This window comes from Phodopus roborovskii, unplaced genomic scaffold (assembly GCF_943737965.1).
Source record: "Phodopus roborovskii unplaced genomic scaffold, PHOROB, whole genome shotgun sequence".
Lineage (NCBI taxonomy): Eukaryota > Metazoa > Chordata > Mammalia > Rodentia > Cricetidae > Phodopus > Phodopus roborovskii.
The window spans coordinates 25,967,023-25,989,924 of NW_026126525.1; the positions used below are offsets into that span (position 1 = coordinate 25,967,023).

A 22,902-nucleotide genomic window follows, 5' to 3' on the forward strand; every position below is an offset into this window, starting at 1 on the left:
TATATATATATATATATTTATAGGCGTTGGTAGCGCATAGTTTTAATCCTAGTACTCAGGAGGCAGAGGCAAGTGGATTTCTGTGAGTTTGAGGCCATTCTGGTCTACAGAGTGAGTTCCAGGACATCTAGAACTGTTACACAGAGAAACCCTGTCTTGAAAAACCAAACCAAACCAAACAAGCAAACAAAAAAAACTTGTGGCTTTACTAGTTATAATTTGCTATTTGTATTTTTTATTTTTAAAAATGTGTATGGGTATTTTGTCTGCATGTATGTTTGTGTACCATGTGCTGGAAAAGGGCATTGGATGCCCTGGAACTAGACTTAAGTTGTAAGTTACCATGTGAGTGCTGAAAATTGAACCAAAGCCCTCTGGGAGAGCAGCCAGTGTTCTTAACTGCTGAGCCGTCTTACCAATCCCTGCTTTTTGAATTTTAAATTGTGTGCTTTTATTTCTTGCATTCCATAAGCAGATGGTTAGTAGAGAAGTAGAAAAGTTAATTACTTCATTTCCTAAAGACTGAAGAAGCCAGGGTGACATTATAGTTTAGGGGACACTGTAGTATAAGACAAAGAACAGGTAACAGCTAGAAGATCTTAAACTAGTCTTTGGTCTTAGGCAATTGAAGGACAGTTGCATGCTTTATCTCATTAATTTTTACACCTGTAAGATAGATGCTATCATATTTTATATTTAAGGAAACTAAGTCTTAGGATGTTGCTTGCCAAATTTCTCATCTAGTAAGTGGGACTTGATTGCAATTATTTTTTTTTCAAATCTCTAGCTCGTAGCTGTTAGAGAAGATTATGTAAGGATGGAGAAGAAGGCTGTAATGCTTTTGCTTTGTACAACAGAATCTAGGTTTCATGTATGTGAGGGGAGAATAGTCAAAGCTTATTTCAGAAAAGTAAGTAGATGCCAGGTGTGAAATTTGTTCTCTGTGTGGTTTTTCTCCTTGAAGAGATTTGAGTATGAGAAACCTTAGAAGAGTTTTAAGTGGGAAGTTGTATAAACATATTGAGTATTGGTAAGGTAATGGTAATGGCTGACCTCTGAATAGAAGACAAATTGAAGGAAGGGAAGGCTGATGAGATGCTATATTAGTGAGGTGAATCAGTGAGGGTAAGGATCTAAACTTAGTCACTAAAGACAAGTGATATGGAATGGATTTTAAAATACCTGGAAAGTAAAATTAGAAGTATGGGGCAGGAGAAATGGCTCAGTGTAAATGCACTTACTACACAACATCCATGCATGTTGGCTTATAACCAGCTGTAACTCCAGCTGGTTTACATCACCCTCATCTGACCTCCACATATATACACATAAATAAGAACATGCTTATTAAAGGAAAACATTTAGTAATGGCCACTTAGAACATGAAAGAGTGCTCATTTCTAGACTCTGTTATACAGAAAGGAGACCACCAATGAGATGGGGAATTGGGTAAGTGTATATGAGAGTAAGGCAATTGGCCTGTTTGGGGGCATGTCCAGACACTAAGACATGGAATGGTAAATCAAAAGACAGGTCTGGATTTAGAAGTAGGATCTTAGGCATGTGAGTGAGAACCACTGTAATGGCTGACTGAGGCTGGCAGTTGCTGCTGCTTTATCTGTTGTCTGAAATGACGGTAAGAGTTGTTGAGGATTAAATTTAGGACTTTTCAAACTCTAGACTAGTACTTTGCATCTCTCCAGCCTTGTGTCTAGTACTAAAAACTAAATATGTAAATTTGTTTAGATGAAAGTTATTTAATAATTACTTGTATCTAACAATATTTAATATTTCCAAGGATACAGAAAAGTACTTTTAAATTATACTTGTTAATTTGTTTGTAGGAAATGTGTACTGTTGAAGAACCCAATGAAGAGTTTACATCTAGACACAGTTTAGAATGGAAGTTTCTATTTCTGGATCACAGGTAATATCACCTTTGAATACACAAAAAAGGGGGGAAAGGTGATAGTTATGTAATTCTGGATATTATTGGACTTCAGTGACAAATTTTCTAGTAAGGATTTTGAAATTCATTATCATTTTTGAAAAAGTAAAGCCCACTTCTCAAATTAATTTCTGTCTATAATGTCTCTTATAGAAAAGTTGTAAAACTAATTTTTATTATTATATAATTTAGGGCACCACCAATAATAGGCTATTTGCCATTTGAAGTTTTGGGAACATCAGGCTATGATTACTATCATGTGGATGACCTAGAAAATCTGGCAAAATGTCATGAGCACTGTAAGTAGATCTTTATATTTCTATTGAGAACTATTTTAAAACACACAGATACTCTGTTCTATTAATGAGAGACACAGAAAAGATTTAGAACTATTTTTATAAATATACACAGAAGGAACAAGTTTATACTTTACCTTGATCTTACATGTAGAGGAAGTCTTATAGTACGTTAAAGAAGTACATAGTTTCCCAAAATCAGTTTAACACAAAACTTAGTTTTTGCTTAACACCAGCAAAAATGCTTTAGAACCTCATATTTGAACTAGTCTGAGAATCTTTCACTTAACATTTATTTCAAACAATGACATTATTCTGATTTTTGGCTAATTAAAGCTTTACAATTAAATGCCTCAGAGATATACCAATTCATGACAGTGTCTTTGGAAGAAAGTGCAGTTCATGTGATAAGTGTCGTATATCTGTGGTTATTAACTGTTTTCCCTAAGTGTCACTTGTCTGTGATTATTCACTGTTGAATGAGGGAGATATGTAAGAGTAGCAGTTACAGATTGCAAAGTTGGGAGCTGGAAGATGCAGTTATTTGGGGGACCTTAAATTAGTTTTAAAAACCATCTTTATAGTGCTACATATTTCTGAATGTTATCCACAAAATACTTATATCTTTATATAGAGTTAAATGAAAATGACAGCTTTTGTTTAAAAGAAATCCAGATTCTTCATAGGTAAATATATATTAAACAAAAAAATACTGTTTCTTTTCTTTTTAGTAATGCAGTATGGGAAAGGCAAATCATGCTATTATAGGTTCTTGACCAAAGGACAACAGTGGATTTGGCTTCAAACTCACTATTACATCACTTACCATCAGTGGAATTCAAGGCCAGAGTTCATTGTTTGTACTCACACTGTAGTCAGGTAATACTCTTTTAGAAAATTGTAAGGTGTAGTATACCTAAATATAATTTTACATGTGATTTGTTAATAATAGTGATCTTTTCCCAGTTTTAATATTTTTGAATGTTAAGCTTCCTTAATAGGTAGAAATATGATATAGGTAATGCATGGGTATATAAGGCCTGACTTGAATATTGTTCTGTTACAAAGTTGTACCAACATTCAAGCGTCAGTGTATGTCATGCAAAGCAAAAACCAGAGTAACTGTGCTGATCACCTTTCCTTCATTTGGTTCCTCTTAAGATACTTGCTTAGTTTGTACAGATAATTTGTGGAATACCTAATTCATATGGATTGAAAATAGGCAGTATACTGTACATATTTGCTAGGTTTGCTTAGACAGAGAAAATTGTACAGAATTACTGTGATCGAGTGAGATACATAACAAGCACCAATTGGTTGCATCTCTACAATATTTTAAATAAGTGACCAAACATTAAAATTAGATTCTTTCCATTTGTAGTTATGCAGAAGTTAGGGCTGAAAGACGACGAGAACTCGGCATTGAAGAATCTCTTCCTGAGACAGCTGCTGACAAAGTATGTTCTTCATAGCCTCTTTTTAAAATATTTCATTTCCTAATAATTTGTGAGAGAGTTGATTATCCTTTATAATTTTTATTTTGAATTTACTTTTTTAAAATGTTGTTTGCTTTTAAAAAGGAATTGAAGATCTTGCCATTTAAAACTTAGATGAGAGACATACCCAATCTAAGACTGAAACAATCATTATAGTTGACTTTGATGTCTAGACTGTGTTCCTTTAATCATTGCAAACTGTGATTTACTCCTTGGTAGCCTTTTCTGAGGTGATAACCCACACTTTGAAAATACTAAGACTAGATTTAAGAGGGAACCTTACCTAAAGACACATGACTAGGAAATTATAGTTAGAATCTGAACTATGGTTTCTTTGTTGTTGTTATATCATGTGGAAATCAGCATATCGCTTGCCTGATTTGATGGAGAAGGAAGTAGAGATCCAACAGCAGTTTTTTGGTGTATACATGAGAACATTGATCCCTTGCACAAGTGTAAAGAGTGCTAATCAGGGGCAGACTTTCAGTTGTATCCAGCTGGCAGCTATGACTTGTAGGCCACATACGGCCTTCTGACTGATTTCACAACATCCGTAAACTATAAATGTGTTTCCTCCTATACTTAAGTTATTGAAAAAAAGCAAAATAATAATAATGTTTTAATAATAGGACTGCATGAGACAAGTGTCAGATTCAAATTGCAGTACTCATAAAGAACACAGCCACACCCGGTTGTTCATATTTTGTTCATGACTGCATTTGTGCTACAGTAATTGAGTAGTGGTGACAAGGACTGTATGGCTGAGAAATCCTGAAAGATCCACTCAGGAAAAGTCAGTATTCATGGTTAGTGATTGTTAGAATAGTGAGAGCTTATGGCAATGTTCTCAGTGAAATAAGAACCAAAAGGTACCAGCTGGAATTAGATTATGGAGAGGGGTTTGCAGATGTCTTGAGGTTGTAAAGGGAAGTAGGAAAGGGAATGCTGTGTGGACATTTACTGTCTGGTTATAGGTGGATTCAGAACTCTCACAAGTTTGTTTGTTTGTTTGTTTCTTTCTTTCTTCCTCCCCCCCCCCCACCACCATAAAGGAAAGCATTTAATTGAGGGCTTACAGTTTCGGAGCTTTATTCCATTATCATCATAGTGGGTGTCGGGCAGGCTGACATGGTGCTGGAGGCGCTGAGAGTTTTTCTGTCTTGATCAGCAGGCAGCAGGGACAGACTGTCACATTGGGTGTGACTTGAACATATATGAGACCTCAAAGCCCTCTTCCATGGTGACACTTCCTCCAACAAGGCCACACTTCCTAATAGTGCCACTCCTTGTGGGCCAGGCAGTCAAACATACCTCACAAGTTTTTTGATCATTAATTTGAAGTAAGAACAGTCACTATGCTGTGTTTCCTTGGCCATCTTGTGCTGTGTAGGATAAGCAAAAAGTTTAACAATTGGGATTTTGCCAAGGAAGTGTGATGATAAAAGGAGATAGGAGCTATGGTATTGAATGCATGTGCACAGTTGTTATAGTAAACACAAATTTAAGAGTCTTAAAGAGAGAAGACATAAAGTGAAGCTGACAGAGAGCTGTATCGTCAATGTAGGTGTGACTTAAGCCATAGGATTGTTGGAATTAGGATCCTAACAGGGATGCGTAGGTAATGCAGCAGGTTTAGGTAAAAAATGAGGATGCTTGAATTGAGATAATTAGCTTTGGGGGGTATGACCAAGAATTGGGGGATAAAGACTGGTAAAAATTTTGTAGGGGTGACACCAAGGGCAAGAGAGTTCACAGTGTTGGGCTTTAGTAGAGATGATTTGGGTTTACTAATTCTGGGGAACACTGAGTGAGAAGTTTGAATGTCATTCAGGTATGTGCTATGAAGTCAGCACAGGATTGGTACATGACCACAAGAAACGATGTGTTCTAGTATGTGAGCTTAAGGAGGAGGCTATTTCTTCATCCTATGGAGTTACAGTTTTGAGAGTCCTAAGGCAGAAACTCCCACCTGTGGTGGGAGCTATAAGGACACTGGTGAAGTTTGGTTTTTAGAAAAGATGAGTGAAGAAATATTCAGATGGAAAATGGAGTTGTTTGTTTATTATGGACTTTGAAGGTAGGTGGAAGGTTTCAGAGATTAAGAAGCAGTGAGCAGTGGACTCTAGGCTGGAAAGAGCTGCAAGTTAATGAAGGAGGACACAAGACAGTGAGTGGCATGCTCTCTACCCCAGAATGAGTAACTGTGCAGTTACATATGTGCATATATGTCAGCAATCATATGTAGCCCTAAAATAGGGATGAGCACTTGTTTCTTGTTCACTGCTGCATGTGGAAAGACTTTAAAGGGACACTGATGCTATTTTTAGTATGGCATTGGGGAGGAAGTACTGGTTCGTATGCTATATCCGTAGTAGGGTTCTGCTTTTGCTAGTGGTGTTTTTATATGTGTAAGGCAAAGCTGTCAGCTGAGAGGAGGAGACAAAGATGAAGGAATAGTGGGAAAGGCATGGGATAACTGCTGACTAGAATTGTGCTTTCACTTGAAGTTAGTGACCACCATAGGCCACCTGCAATTGTTTCCACAGACCCTTGAGCCTGTGAGCTAGGAGCAGGAAGCATTGTTTAAATTGCTATTTTAGTTTGTACTGCTTATAGGTACTATAGTGTTTACTATGACAAGGCAGACAGAATGACTAAGGTAAGTAAAAGAAACAGTTACTGTGCTTCATAGAGAGATGATAGGAAAGGGTTAGGATGGCAGTGGTTCATCCACATAGTAAAATCCGGGAGAAAGGTCATAATTGAAGATTTTGAGCAAATATTGAATCCCAAAGTTTTTTTTATAGTACTTTGTATATTTAAAAAATCACTGTCTTCATTCTATTATTTACTTTTTATAGTTAGTTTTTAAAAAGTAATAAAGTGACAATTCTAATGATTTTAAGGACATACTTGAGTATTGTAACATTCTCACTGTTGTACAGTTGTCACCAGCATCCATGCCCAGAACTTTTTATCCTCCTAAACATAAACTGAGTTGGTTAAACAACTTTTCACCCCTTCCCTCCAGCTCTTTTTAGCTATGGTTTTCTATTTTTTCATTTGGCTTCTCTGGGTACCTTCTATAAGTAGAATCGTACAGTGTTTGTTCCTTTGTGACTAAGGTAATTTTACTTGGTATGATGTTCTCAAGGTCCCTTATATTATAGCATGTATCAGATTTCCCTTTGTTTTGTGGGCTGGGTAATGTTCCATCATGTGTGTATCCTCTTACTAGTCAGTGGAATCGTGGGTTGCCTTCACCTTTTATTTGTAATAATATGTGGACATAGGTAGGCATGCAGAAAGATCCTAGATCCCTACTTCTTTCCTTTGGGTGTATGCCAAGTAGAATACTGGATCATACAGTAGGTAACTCTTTGATAAAATTTGAGGGAAACTGCCAAACTGTTTTCCGTAGAGCCTGTGCCCTTTTTCAATCCCTTTAGCAAGCCATTAGAGCTCAACTTCCTTCACATCTTTATCATACTGATTGATTTTTGAGAAGCGTTTGTGTTTGATAAGGGTTTTGTTGTTGTTATTTTTGTGTTGTTTTGTTTGAGTCAGGTCTCACTTCGTAGTGTTGACTGGCCAGGAGCTTACAAGAGGAGATCTGCCACCCAACTGTCTGACTTGGGTTTTTTGATTTTAGCCATTCTAATAGAACATAAAATAGCATGACTAGTTTTGATTTCTATTTCCCTGATGAGTAAGTTTGAGCAGTTTTATCAGGTAATTGTTTATTTTCTCTTTGGAGAAATATGTATTTCCCTTCCTTTTTTTTTTTTTTTTTTTTTTTTCTTTTTCTCATTTATTTTGGGTTTTGTTTTGTTTTAGAGCTAGGGTCTCATGTAGTCAAGGCTTGCCTTTGGCAGGCTATGCAGCCAAGGATGACCTTTGAACTCCTGATCATTCTGTGTGTGCCACCATGTCCAACTTGCTCGCTTTTTGTTTGGGGTTGTTTTGTTTCTTGACAGGGCATCTTGCTGTGTTGCACAGGCCCGGCTCAAATGATCCTCTTAATGGCCTTTGCAGATGCTGTGTTTAAAGGTACATATCAATTAGGTACGATTGCTCACTCCTATAATCTTAGCTTTTGGGAAACTGAGGCAGGAGGATTGCCACAGGGTCCTAGCCAGTAGTATGAGACGTTGTTTCGACAACAAACACAAGTGCATCTCATCACACATGTGTTCTGTGTCCACTTTTGTAATTGAGTTGTGTTGAATTGTAGGGAGTTCTATACTCCAGATAATAAGTCCTGATCAGATAATGATGTATAAATATCTCCTCACTTTTGTAGATTATTTTTATTTTGTTGGCAGTATTTTTTGATGCATAAATATTTTTTAATTTTTTGAATTCCAGTTTAACCAGCAAATCTAACATCATGAAACCATTTCTTTATGTTTTCTTCAAGGGTTTTATAGTTTTAGCTTGTAATATTTGTTTTTGATCAATTTTGAGTTAATTTTTGGACATAATACAAGAGTCTAACCCGAGTCTTGTCAGTTTTTCTAAATAGAGAATAAAGTCAAACTTTAGCAATATTAAAATAGGATTTTTTTTTTCTTACCTAGCATGCGTGCGCACACACACTTTTTAAGCCTTGTTTTACAAGGCTTCAGTCCTCATGCTTGCATGGCAAATACTTTACACACTAGCTGTCTCTCCAGCCCCTTGTAAAAGTGTGTTGAGATCTCTGCACTGTGCAATAAGAAAACATTTATTTTCTCTTGTCTCCTTAGAGCCAAGATTCTGGGTCTGACAATCGTATAAATACAGTCAGTCTCAAGGAAGCACTGGAAAGGTTTGATCACAGCCCTACTCCATCTGCCTCTTCTAGAAGCTCGAGAAAGTCATCTCACACAGCAGTCTCAGACCCTTCCTGTAAGTGCCTTAGCCTAGAAACAAACTTGTGTTTAAAAGAGCTTGTCTAAATTACTTGTTGCTACCATCAGCACTGTTGTCAAGAGCTTCTTCAAATTCTGATTTTTTTTTTTTTTTCAGTTTTAAAATACAGTGACCTTTCTAGTAAGAAACAAACTAATTATCTTTAGAAAAAAGTTAAGGTCATCAAGTGATGATATGTAGATGGTAATGTTCTGCTTAACTTTTAAATTAAAAGAAAAAAAAACTATCTTTCATTACAAAACCAGGTGATTATGTTTGTTTGAGTGTTTTGTCTGCATGTTTGTCTGTGTACTGTGTGTGCTTGGTCCCTGTAGAGGTCAAGAGAGGGTATCTAATCCCCTGGAACTGGAGTTCAAGGGTGATTATCAGCTGCCATGTGAGTGGTGGGAACAGAGCCATGGTCCTATGCAATAATAAGGGCTGTTAACCACTGAGTTCTAGTTGCTAGAGTCTAGCCCTAGCTAGACTCTTTATGATGACTTGGATAATTGTCTTTAAATTGTCGTTAGTCCTCTGTATCTACAGCCACATAATAGAAAATGCCTCCTCAGGTATGTTTACAATGAACATGTACAGGCTTCTTTCCTTGCCATTGTTTCCTAAGTAATAGTACAACTGTTTTACCATGTATCCATTGTATTACGTGTTAGTAATCTGGAGTTGATTGGAATTCTACAGATAGGCAAATACTGTGCCATTTCTTGGAAGAGACCGTAATATGCATGAATTTTTATGCCTGCAGGTAGCTCTGACACCTGCCCCTTGAGTGTGTGGAGGAGGACTGGAGGGACTGTTTTTAAAGTTTTCTCCTACATGTTTTCTTTGTCCAAAAAAAAAAGTAATTAAAATTAATCTTACAGACATGGACTTAGCTTTTGTCTAATAACAGAAAACTAACTCAGTCATTTTTATTCATGAAGTGTATATGGAGATGAACCCTTCAGAACTGTAAGTTCTAATTCTGTTCCCTGTTGGCTCACTTCAGCAACACCAACGAAGATACCTACGGATACTAGCACTCCTCCCAGACAGCACTTGCCAACTCATGAAAAGATGACACAACGGAGGTCATCCTTCAGCAGTCAGGTATGCTCTTTAGCTAATATCATAGCCCTTTAGCAAATCATTGATGTAGTCACAGATGTCTAAAATACCCTTTCTATAAGGATCAAAATTTTTGCTGACTATGACACTCAAAATCTTTCCCATTTTTCAGGTAAAATGCTAGTTTTTCATTTTGAAATTGTGAAAACGTGCCAATTGAGAGCTATTGTTAAGTTCCATTTGCCTTCAGTTCAGTCCACCCAACTTTCGATTGCGTGTACATCCAAGGATCTATGCTGAGTGCCATGGGAAAGAAAAGATACAGAGAGTGAAAAGAGTGACATACTTCATACTCAACCAAGACAAGGCTGTCATTGAATGATGAGCACAGCGTATTGGTGTTTGTAGTGGAAGTTCTCATAGATGAGTATGAGCATCACTTCATTGTCATTTTTTATTTTGCTTCTAGTCCATAAACTCCCAGTCTGTTGGTCCATCATTAACACAGCCAGTGATGTCTCAAGCTGCAAATTTACCAATTCCACAAGGCATGTCACAGGTATTTTTGTTTATTTTAGTTGAGCATTTACAAATGATAATTACATTTAAGCAAATATGATTTCACATGTATATATAAATACACATAATTATAAATGCAGTAAATATTAATTGAAAGGATTTAGAATATGTAGTGACATTTTAGATACCTACAATGATTTTGGGTGCCACTAGACCCTTACTAGACAGACTCACGGGTGCATATATTTTTCAAGATTCTTGATGGTCTTATATAACAAAGAATTTTCTTAGTTACTGTGGTATAACTTCTTACAGATAACAGCCTGTAGGTATGATAATTTTAAATGTGAAATATACTAGTTCATTTTGTTCTTCCTGTAGATATTGGAAGATTTGAGTAATTTATATATTAATTCATTTGTTTGAACATGGGACATTTATATATCAGGGATGCTGACAGTATTTGTAATTCCTATATTAACAAGCTACTTGATCTTAAGGATATGACATATAACTAAAATACCATGTTATTTAGTTTGCACACATGACTTGGATCTTTAATGCAGCTTAAACAAGTGTGAGGTGCCAAGTGTGGTGATACATGCCTGTATCCTAACATGGAGGAAGCATGAAAGTCAGGTGTTCAAAGTAATTCATAACTATATAGTGAGTTTGCAACCTTCCTGAACTGCATGTACCTCCAAAACAAAACCAAAATAACAACAAAACTGAAGGAAATGTGAGAGGGTATGAGTCCAGAGGAGGAGTGAATACTGAAGTTAGCAGAGGAAAGGAATTCCCCAGAGGAAAGGAATTCCTAAAGCACTGCTGTGTGCCTTCTTAACTTGTGACTTATAACTCATTCAGAGTTTCAGAAACATTAACAACACTACTGACTAGCAATAAATATATTGGGAAAGCTTCTATTTTATTTTGCACTAAAAACTTGATTGCTAGCAACACTACCCTGTAAGAGCTGTGTAACAGCACTCTATTATTTAAAGCATCAAATTGAATGTTCAAATCTTACTTACTTTGAAGTATTGACAGAATTTTTATGTAATATGCAGACATACTTTCAATATTATTTGCTCTTTAAAGTTATCAGTAAAGCACTGTCAATGTCTTTGTAGGCGTGTTTTCATGATATATATAAAAATATATACTACTAAGCATTCGGTTCTCATGTTTCCATCGACTGAGTAAATCTCAGTTCTTTGCCATTTTGTTCTGTGGATTTAGTCCCTGTTCCCTGTATATTCTGTGCTTGTTTCTAGTTTTTGGTTTGTATTTAATAGAAATATTTTAAATTGTGACAATACAACAGTAAGTTCAGTCACAGTAAAATATGTATGTGTGACATAAAAGTGAATATATTTTAACATTTTTTTAAATTAAGGCATGAAAAAGCTGAGGTACTCAATTTATAATTTTTCTCAAGCCGAGTAGAATCTAATACATGATATCAGTTGGTTGTTGTCACCTTCAAAAGGCAATGAATGCTTCATGCTTTAAAAAGTATTATTCAGAAGGCAGACATGATGGTGCAATACCTGAGTGGCAGAGGCAGTTGGATTATCAAAAGTTTGAAGCCAACCTGGTCTATGAAATGGAGTTCTAAACCAGCCAAGGCTACATAGTGAGGCCATTTCAAAAAAAATAAATAAAAGTATAATATTCAGTATCTTTAGCACAAACTAAGAACATATTAATTTAGTACAACCTTTTTGAAGATAGGATATAAAAGATTAAGGTGGACATTTCCCACTTTCAGATGGAGTTCACTGCAAGAGACTGTGAAGATAGATTTCCAATAAAGTGGAAACGTGCTCTGCTATTATAGAGTACAAAATGTTCATGGAAATAATTTAATGAGCACTGAGTCATCGTGTGTGTCTAAACTGTAGGAGCAGCTTGTTAATTGTATATAAAAACCTGAAGATTGAAATCCATGAATGTAGAATGACTTTGTTCATTCATGTGTGTATTCATTCATAATTTCTTGGAATTCCTTAATCTTTAAAATATGTTTTAAACTGGTGTAAGGATAGTATCTGTTGAAAAAATAATACCGTTTTTTAAAAGTAGTGTCCAAATGAAATTGTTGGTTGTTTGTCACAGGTAGTTAAGTGATTTTTGTATGTGTGGGAAGAAGGAAGATACTGAGAACTGAATCCAGGATCTTGAGCATTCTAGGCAAATGCTCTGTGTCTGAGGCCTCAAGCCCTTTCTTTTTACTTTTCATTTTGAGACAGGGCCTTAAAATGTTGCCCAGGCTAACCTTGAGCTTACTATCCTGGGTAGGTCTTGAACTTGTGATCCTCTTGCCTAACTTGAGATGGAACTCTAGAGATGACAGAGTATGTTGTGGATTGACTCCGGGTGTGGGGTACATTCTCATGTGGTAAAATGTAGACATGAAGTGAGGAACTAAAGGACTTGTCCTACTAAGTTGTAGAGCTACAATATGAGCTTGGATATTCTCTCTTCTCTCTGTCTCTCACTGTCTCCCTCTCCCTCCCTCCCTCCCTCCCCCCTCCCTCCCTCTCTCTCTCTCTCTCTCTCTCTCTCTCTCTCTGTCTCTCTCTCTCTCTCTCTCTCTCTCTCTCTCTCTGTCTCAAGGCAGGAGGGGCTCACTGCATAGCCCTAGCTGGCCTAGCACATTCTGTGTACACTAGGCTGGCCTCAACCTCCCAGAGATCCATCTGCCTCTGCTTCTCAAGTGCTGGGATCAAATGTGTGAGTTACCATACCTGGAAACACTCACATCTCACTGCAGATTATTCTTGTAATTAGTCAAGATCGAGTCGGAAGTAAAAAAAAAGGATACCAGAATTCAAGCAGAAGTAATGTAAAAATATATTAGCTAATAACTAAAAGAAGAGTCTCTAAAAAATATGAGTATAAGCCAGATGGTCAAGTGGGTAAAGTCACCTGCTGCCTAGCCTGCAGCCTGAGTTTTGTCCCCTAGACCTACATGGTAAAGGGAGAGAGCTGACTCCTTCAAGTTGTTCTCTGACCTACACACATTCTGTGACATGTGCCCCTCCCCAGGTAGTGAATTGTAACTTTAAAGAAAGTATGTGAGAACAACCAATAACATAAATCAGAGGGAGAACAGCCAAGGGAGGACATCCTGACACACCCTCCTAAACACCTTTTCCCCTGCACTAAATGGGTTTTGCTTGGCTGGAGTCCCTGAGTAGAGAAGTGCACTGAGCTGCCATGAAAGAGGGCCAAAAGGCATCTGCTTGGAAATTGAGACTTTCTGGATAAGACTGGGGAGTGGGTGGAGGGTGACTACCAGTACCCACTGGCACCTCTGACAGACGGGGAGCACCACCAGCATCAGGGAGATAAGCACCTGCCTGTGCAGTCCCACTCCAGTGGTGTATGTGGCAGGCAGGTTCCTGTGGGTCTGTACGCAAACACCATTGCACAACTAATAGGACCGAGGAATTCTAAGATGTGCTATACCTTGTTTACATGTGCCGCTTCAGTTTCAGTTTTCAGCTCAGTTAGGAGCCATGCAGCATCTAAAAGACCAGCTGGAGCAGCGGACACGGATGATAGAGGCGAATATTCATCGGCAACAAGAAGAACTAAGGAAAATTCAAGAACAGCTTCAAATGGTCCATGGTCAAGGGCTTCAGGTAACTTATTCTGAGCATAGAGAATCTCATTCATATTTTGGGTTCCTAAAAACTGCCCCCTGCTTTTTTTTTTTTTTTTTTTTTTAATGAAAAGTCAGGTTACTACCTGTTTAATAGCATAGAGCCTCCAAAGATACCCATTCCTAAAACATTGCTATCAGCAGCATTTTTTAAACTAGTGAACTCCAAATTTTAGTTAAGTTCAAAAACATATATAAAAGTTTCATACAACCTTTGAGGTAGAGAGTGTATAATAGTTTTAGTAAAATGCCAATAGATATGATTCATATTACTTGATTGAGACACTGTACTCATTACTTTGACTAGCAGGGCCACCCAGGGCACTAGGGCTTTGCTGAAGGGAAACTAGGTGAATCCTGCATACTGTCAGAAACTTTGAGTGACAGATAATGCAAAGCTGCCCCAGCAGCCCTTTGAGAAGCACTGAGTTGATTTTGTGGGTGAGTGAGTGTGTACCATCATATTATTGCTAATTGTTCACTTGAAATGCGCTGATAGCTGTTAGCTTCTTTTTGCTTGATTTCTTTTGGTGTTCTCCTTGCTCCTTGGTCTTTTTTCTATAAAGCTTATTTAGGCTGGGAATGTAGCTTATTGACAGAGTGTTTACCTAAAATGCTTGAGGCCCCTAAGTTTGATTCCCAGCACCCCTGCAAAAAATGTAATTAAAAATAAGGGGTGTGTAGGCTAGAGAGATGGCTCAGAGGTTAAGAACACTGGCTACTCTTCCAAAGGTCCTGAGTTCAATTCCCAGCAACCACATGGTGGCTCACAATCATCTGTCATGAGATCTGGTACCCTCTTCTGGTGTGCAGACAAACATTGTATACATAATAAATAAATTAATCTTTAAAAAAATAAGGGGTGTATGTGTGAGAGAGAGGGAGGGAGAGAGGAAGAGAGCAAGAACGTGCATTTTGTACCGAAGAATATATGCAAAAGTCAGAAAATAACTTTTGGGACCATGCTCTTTTCTTCCACTGTGGGATCAGGGAGCAAACTCAGGCTTCGGGCTTGTACAACAAGGTGATCCTTCCTGCCAAAGAAATTTCATTGAAATGTAGCCTTTATTTTCAAAGATGTTTTTGCAGCAATCAAACTCTGGATTGAATTTTGGTTCTGTTCAACTTTCCTCTGGGAATTCTAATATCCAGCAACTCACACCTATAAATATGCAAGGCCAAGTTGTTTCTGCTAGCCAGATTCAAAGTGGAATGAATACTGGGCATATCACCACAAGCCAGCACATGATACAACAACAGACTTTACAAAGTACTTCAACTCAGGTAACTGGCTAAAATACCTATTTAAAGCTCTGTGTTGATCAGATTTTAAATTTTAATAAAAATTAGAACATTTAATGTTGACAGTGATCATTAAAATATTTTATGGAGAATATGTTAACTATTAAATATTTTGATACCAGTTTTGTGGTTTAAGGACATAGTTTAATAATTATGTCAGCTTCTTATAGTGTGTGGGCTTTCTGTGTGTAGAAAGTCTTTGATTTCCAAAAGAGTCTTGAGTAGTAAGCATACTGAATAGAATGTTGGGGAAGTAAGAAGTTTAATCATTCCATAGAATTCTGGTAACTAATTTGTGTACATCTGTTATTTTATTTGAAAAACATACAGATGTGTGAGCATTTCTGACTTGCTTTGTGCATTTAATAGACATCTTCTCTGTACATTTTCTACTTCCCTTTTAAGACCATGCTCTTTTTAAAGTCTTAGTTTAACCTTCCATCAAAGAATCCAGACTAAGTCAACTACTCCAAATCAGTCTTTGCTCTATTTCTATCAGAATAATAGATTTTGCTAGTCCTTTTCTGTTCTGTCAGCCATTGTCCTATAACTGTTAGGAAATCTCTATAAATCCTTCTCTCCAGCAGAGTCAACAGAGTGTCATGAGTGGACACAGTCAGCAGACATCTCTTCCGAACCAGACGCCAAGTACTCTCCCAGCCCCATTGTACAATACGATGGTGATCTCTCAGCCTGCGGCTGGGAGCATGGTCCAGATTCCATCCAGTCTGCCCCAGAACAGTACACAGAGTGCTACAGTAACTACGTTCACTCAGGACAGACAGATAAGGTGCTTGTCATTCTTCATTTATTATTTTTCACAACCTGTATGGGCTCGGTGATTAAGATACTCTTCCAGAAATAGGAGTTCAGTTCCCAGAACTCACCGTCAGCAGGTCACAACACCTTAACTCCAGCTGCAGAGGTTCTCATGGCTTCTTCTGGCCTCCTCTGTGCCACCATGCATGTGGCAGACACAATAAAAGAAAATCATGAAAACAAATATATAAAGATGTACATATATGGGCTAGCGATACGGCTCAGGAGAACAGAACTTGCCTGGCATGGACAAGACCCTCAGTTCATTCCTCAGTATTAACTTTCTTCTCCAAAACCAATAATTTTATTTTTTACATCCTTTATTGCTTCCTTTACCCATTCTTTTAAGATTTGAAATGAATACTATATCTATTATTAAAGACTTAACAGAATAACATCAAAATTTACTTTCCACCCCAAACTGGGCTGTCAGATATAAAACTACATTTTGTACTGACTGTCAACAAGGCTCTAACAGGCTCTTTACAAGTGCAGCTTGGGTGTTAGTAAAGATCCTGAGAGAGCAATAGTGGGGTAGTAGATAATTTTTTCTTTTCAAAGTGTTCCATTTTAAGAAAATAAACATGGGTATCTTCCTTCATTTCCCCTTATCTCAGGTGAAAAAATGCGTGTTCTTAATAGTTTGGCTAAGTGCTGTGGCAGAGGAGATGGCTGTGAACTTAGTTTGTTTCAGAGCTTAGGTGCTTTGAACTAAGCAACTGTGTCTTGAGTGATAAGTCTGAGTAGCTGAATTAGAAACAATTTCTTGCATAAATAAAGTTTGCTTGGAAGCTGTTTTTTAACTCTAGGATCTCTGTGGAGTAAATACATGATCTGAAATCATTTTATGTTTTTATTGCCTTCACTACATGTGTGCTACTGCTTACATATTTTGCTGTTGTAGTGAATATTATGATTTTTCAGATAACAATAATGTTCAGACCGAGGATGCTACAAGGTTATATAGACAGTGAAAGCAGAGAATCTGTTGTTCCTTGGAGCTCAGCTTCCTCAACTTAAAAAGTCCAACCTTAGTGTTCACATTCTTGGGGAAGTCTTATGAATGCACTATCAGAATGCCCTCTGGGGGTTGATTTTTGTTGGTGGATGTTTTGTTTTTGTTGCTTATGATTGAACCCAGAGCCCTCTCTGCCTGCTAGGTATACACAGTGCTGCCATTGATGTACATCTCCAGCCAGAAATGATTTTAAAGCCTGAGAAGAAAGGCATTAAACTAGAATACTGACATGCATTTTGGAGGATGCATTTTAGCAACCATTTGTAAATATATGGGGGGGGGCAGGCAGGGGAAGAAGGATCGTATTTCAAAAGAATAACCAGCTCACATATATTTGGTGTGATAAATATTTGTCAGACTTTATAGGGGAGCAGATGAATTTTATTGGTTGAAGCAAGCAAATAAAAAGTGTAGTCAGGGAAACCTTTGTGGAGATGCTTGTTGGCTTATGTCTTAAAGAAACATGGCATGAGGTTTGTGTGTGGAGAGTTCAGAGAGGCATTATAGCAGAGAAAATAACTACATGTCCAGGTGAGGACACCAGATGAAGATTAAAGAATGTATGTGGTCCAGGGGTGGTTAGAGTAATCCTTGCACATCTGTTGGTGAGTTGCTGGGTTTATTCACCATGACAAAGAAGTTGGCACTTAGCACATCCATGACAAAACAGACTGTAATCATTGTTTCTTTGAACTTTATTTGTGTAGAAATTTTGAGTTTGTGTTTTATTTCTTTGGTTTATTTTCCTTTGGCACCCATGCATTTGGTCCTGAAGTCTACATACTACAGAATTTAATTTTTAATATCTGACATGAGTTAGTTATACGTTATTTTTAAAGGACTGGGGATTTGATTGTTGGTAGAGTGTAAGCAAAGGGTTCAATCCTTAGTGCTGCAAAAATAAGTAAACAAAAGTAAATGTTTTGGTCACATTGATTATATTAATGACAAAGTGCATGTGTGCACTAAACTTAGTGCTGTTTTGAATTTGAACTTGTGCTGCAGTTATGTCCTCTGCCTGAAATAGCCATGTCTTCATGTTAGTGTTAAGTTGGTGTTAGGAGTGACCTCCATCTCACAGAAAAGGCAGAGAAGGGAGAAGAGTGGAAGAGAAGAAACAGGAGTAAATTATAGCCAGAAGGAATAGTCTGTTGATAAATTTCACTTTGATTTATCCTGAAAATGTCATTTTTCTTACATTTATAAAATAAAACCTTGAGTATAATTTTCTACAAATGTAAAGTTTTTTTAAAAATTATTTTGTAGTAGTTGTAATTTCCTCATGAATTATTGCCATTGTAGTAAATGAACCATGTCCACCATATATTTAACTTCTAAGTACCTTGCCATTTTATTTTTTTTACCTTGCCATTTTTATAAGTTAACCTTTATAGATAGAAAATTTTTAAAACAACAAGAACTTCCTTATTAACCATTTTCAAGTGTCTATACTGTGGCCTTGAGTCTATTACCCTCAACCATGTTCAGAACATTTTCATCTTTCCAAATTGAAACTCATCAAACAACTCCTTAACTTCTCTGCCTTTTGCTTTTGGCAACCACCATTCTGTTTCTGTTTATATAAATTTGACTGCCTGAAGATAACTACGTATAAATTAATTACCAAGTAATTTGTCTTTTTGTAACTGGTTTATTTCACTTAATATAATATTCCTGGGGCTCGTCTGTGTTTTCACACACAGGATCCACTTTAATGCTAAGTATTCGTCTGTATGTAGCATTTCCTTAGCTATTCTGCCTGTCAGTGGATACTGGGTTGCTTCCATACTTTGGCTACTATGAATAAATACAACTATGCACAATAGCATACTTGTGTCTGAGCCCCTGCTTTCATTTTGCTTTGGGCTCAGTGCTCAAAATGGAATTCTTGTAATTATTTAAGGAACTGTCACAGGGCTGTCCCAATTAGTTTTTTGTTTTGTTGTTTGTTGTTTTTTTCAGCTTGACACAAGCTAGAGTTTTGGGAAGAACCTCAGTTGAGAAAATACCTCTATCCTATTGTCTGTAAGCAAATCTGAAGGGCATTTTCTTGATGAATAACTAATATGGAAAGGCCCTGCCTATTATGGGCAGTGCTGTTCCCCCAGCATTTGGTTCTGGGGTGTATAAGAAAGCCCCTTTCTCTGTGGTCTCATCTTGAGTTACTCCCTCAGTTTCCTGCCTTGGCTTCCCTCAGTGGCCTGTGACTTGGAATTGTAAGCCAGATAAGCCCTTTCCTCCTCGTGTTGCTGCTGTTTGGTTGTGGTGTTTTATTATAGCAATAGAAAGCAAATTAAGAAGTAGTTTTCCTACTCTGTAATACTTGTCCCGATTGCCATACAGTGACTTTCCATTGTTGTTTGAATTTTTATTTCTCTAATGACAGGTTTAGTGAGGACTTTTTTTAATGTGTCTCTTGGCTGTTTGGTTTTTTTTTTTTTTTTTTTTTTTTTTTTTTGGAAGTAAAAGGTTTAACTTTTGTCCAGTTTTTAAATGTGTTGAATATTGTTTGGTTAAACTTAATGTTATCCAGTTGATTTTTTTTTTTTTTTTTTTAATGTTACCTACCTGTGCTTTTGGTATTGTCAGTGAGATTGTTTGCCAATTCCAATATCATGAAGCTTGTGTGCTGTTTTTTTTTTTTTTCCTAAGAGCTTTGTAGTTTATATCTTATGTTTAGATCTTCTTCATTCTCAGCTAATTTTTATATGTGATATGAAAGGTCCTTCATTATCTTGAATATGAATATCTTTAAAAGTTGTTTTGCTAGCTGGACCTTGATTGCTAATTTTTATATGTGATATGAAAGGTCCTTCATTATCTTGAATATGAATATCTTTAAAAGTTGTTTTGCTAGCTGGACCTTGATTGCACACACCTTTAATCTCAACACTCAGGAAGCAGAGGCAGGTGGATCTCTGTGAATTCAAAGCCGGCCTGGTCTACAGAGTGAGTTCCAGGACAGCCTCCAAAACAATACAGAGAAACCCTGTCTCAAAAAAAAAAAAAAAAAAAAAAAAAAAAAAAAAAAGAAAAAAAGAAAGAAAAAAAAAAGGTTTGCTGTGTCTCATTTTGTTGTAAAATCAGATATATATATATGGTTTGTTCTTTGATATCTCAAAGAAAACGTTCTTTAAAATTGTTTTTGGTGCTGGAGATTGACCCCAATATGCTATGCAAGCACTCTACCACTAAGCTATGTTTCTAGCCTCCAAGGAGATTCTTTGAAAACAGAAACTAGGAACATGCTTTTATGAAATAAACTATTTCATTGGGTATTATCTAAGATAAATATTTAGCTGACTGAGTTTGCTTTGTCCTTTTGACACAATTTCTTTGTTTTCTCTCACAGATTTTCTCAAGGTCAGCAACTTGTAACCAAATTAGTGACTGCTCCTGTAGCTTGTGGGGCTGTCATGGTACCAAGTACCATGCTTATGGGTCAGGTGGTGACTGCCTATCCTACCTTTGCTACACAACAACAGCAGGCACAGACATTATCGGTATCTCAGCAGCAGCAGCAGCAACAGCAGCAGCAACAGCAGCAGCAGCAGCAGCAGCAACAGCAACAGCAGCAGCAGCAGAGCTCCCAGGAACAGCAGCTCCCTTCAGTTCAGCAACCATCTCAGGCTCAGCTGACCCAGCCACCACAGCAGTTTTTACAGGTACATGTCCCCGTGAGGAAGTTGTCTTGAGCTGGTAGCCTATTTCATAACCAAGTAAGTTGTTTGTTAAGGACTTTGAAAATCTGTAAAAAGCTTATTGTAGGGTTTAAATATCTACAGAAATAGAAAGCTTGTCCTGATTGGCTGTTTTATCTTCTTTGTCTTGGAAAGCTTTTAAAGCCTTGCTTAGCCACACTTAGTTATCTGAACTTCTGGCTAGAGTAAGCAGCCCTACTTCCTGACTATCAGGTCACTTACTGAGCTTATTTTCTCTCTGAGGCTAGTATTTCTAGAATGTAGTAAAAAGCCCTGTGTTCTTCTTTCTTAGATACATCAAACAGTACTCTTCATTGGGAAGGGACATTAAAAAGGATCCCTTTGTCAGCCTAGGAGTTACCTTATTCATCAGATTAAATTTATTAGATTGTGGTTTTGTCATGTGTTCCTGCCTGGCCTGGAACTCACAGAGATCTTCCTGCCTCTGCATGCTGAGATTACATGTACTACTATGTACTACTATGCCAGATTATCATAATTTTCTTGTTAAAAATAAATGTCAGAGGAGAAATTCAGTGTAGGTGCAGTATAGTTTATGATTAGAACTAAAGTCAGGGTGCCCTCAATTGAGTAATTGCTATACCACATACACATGACCTTTGGCACAGAACTTAAACTTGTCAAACCTCATTGATAATTGAGAAGTAATAATAGTTCATACTTCATGCCTTTTTTTTAAAGCATATAAATTGCTAAATACACTGTAAAGTATGTAGCTAGCTATCATTGATCACCATGATACCAGCAAATATAATAAGACATCCATATTCATGATAAACTCACACAGATATCGTGTGGATAAATCGTACAGAATCTGCCTATCTGTAGGTCCAGAAGAAAGTTTCCTGGCTCAGGGTCCTCAACAAAGAACCAACAGAATTGGTTTCTAGACTCTGCTATTGGAAGACCTTGGTTTCTCTATGAGGGCCCATCTGGGCTAGGTGGAATACTTATTTTGGTAATGTGGAATAACAAAACAGCCTCATTGCTTAAATATTGCTAAGTCAGACCCACAGGCTTTAAGACTGAACTACTACAATTAATAACTAGGTCAGTTATTACTACAAATAATAACACCAGTCTTAGGCCATTATTTAGGTGAAACATATAAAATCACCAGTGAGAATTAGACAAAAGCTTTAAAAAAATGTGATTTGCCTTAAGTTGTCAGTGTTCTAAATATATCAAGGAAGACAAGCCCTTAAAAAGAGTCAACATTTGGGACCAGGGAGATGGCTCAGTAAGTGAAGGTGTAGTCTCCTGAGCCTGATTCCCTGAGCTCAGTCTCAAGTTCCCACAAGGTGGAAGTAGAGAACTAACTCCTACAAGTTGGTCCCTGACTTCCACGTGTAAAATCTAGCAGGTGCACATCCATACACAATAAATACATTTATAAAACGGACATCCTCTTCTTCCCTGCCCCCCACAAACATGCATCCCCAAAGCATAAGAACAACCATAAAATTATTAGATAGGCAGTGCTTTTCATAACATATTTATTTAGATAATAAATACATAACTTGGCTTTTCTAGTGGACCTCTGTTTGAAAAAGTACTTGGGTTCTAATCCCTTTGTCTTGCAAAGACTGTTCAAGTAACAAATCAAGAAGGAAAATTGTAAAGGTCCTTGGTAAGTTTTCTCATCTTTAGGTTTAGGTCTGTCCTTGTGTTTGTGTACATACGTTTCCTTCATACACATGTGCAAATGTCACTTACCCATACTAGCTTCAGCTTAATTTTGCAATAAGTGCATTGTTTTCCAGAAGTGCTTTACTTGAACATTCTCCCTTTCTTTTAGCTAGTCCCTTTTTTGTACCAGAGTTACAGACAAGCAACCAGAAGTCAACTGAGGTGGAAAAAAAAAAAAAAAAAACAGAGGCTTTCAGGGTCAGACTAGTAATGGCAAACCGTTCTGTGTTTGGGGAGGGATTGTTTTGTTGTTTGAATTTTGTTACCTCACATAGCCACCTAGGACTTCAGTTTTAGCCTTTTTCTATAATATCTGTACAAACTCAGCATAGTAGACACTTGTGTGTCTGGCTGAGGCTGGGAGTACACAGTTTGGCAGACACATCTACAGGTGGACTAGCTCAAGTTAACCCAAGACTACTAAAAGCCTTGCTTTTCAAACTGCTCCGGTGTGTGTGTGTG

At 37.2% G+C, this 22,902-nt stretch overlaps 1 protein-coding gene across 8 annotated transcripts in view; it reads left to right on the top strand.

Annotated features, from left to right (window-relative positions):
* Positions 1 to 22,902, top strand: part of Clock (clock circadian regulator) — a 74,514-nt gene that overhangs the window by 46,435 nt on the left and 5,177 nt on the right. For 5 of the 8 annotated variants that reach the window (XM_051198317.1, XM_051198322.1, XM_051198318.1 and 2 more), the window contains 11 exons: positions 1,845 to 1,927; positions 2,141 to 2,247; positions 2,976 to 3,123; positions 3,626 to 3,701; positions 8,489 to 8,630; positions 9,640 to 9,740; positions 10,168 to 10,257; positions 13,718 to 13,870; positions 14,968 to 15,174; positions 15,777 to 15,982; positions 20,382 to 20,694. In XM_051198317.1, coding sequence (XP_051054274.1) covers positions 1,845 to 1,927; positions 2,141 to 2,247; positions 2,976 to 3,123; positions 3,626 to 3,701; positions 8,489 to 8,630; positions 9,640 to 9,740; positions 10,168 to 10,257; positions 13,718 to 13,870; positions 14,968 to 15,174; positions 15,777 to 15,982; positions 20,382 to 20,694 — 1,626 coding nt within the window. The remainder of the gene's footprint in view (positions 1 to 1,844; positions 1,928 to 2,140; positions 2,248 to 2,975; positions 3,124 to 3,625; positions 3,702 to 8,488; positions 8,631 to 9,639; positions 9,741 to 10,167; positions 10,258 to 13,717; positions 13,871 to 14,967; positions 15,175 to 15,776; positions 15,983 to 20,381; positions 20,695 to 22,902) is intronic. The other 3 variants (XM_051198319.1, XM_051198320.1, XM_051198321.1) reach the window with 3 other exon arrangements.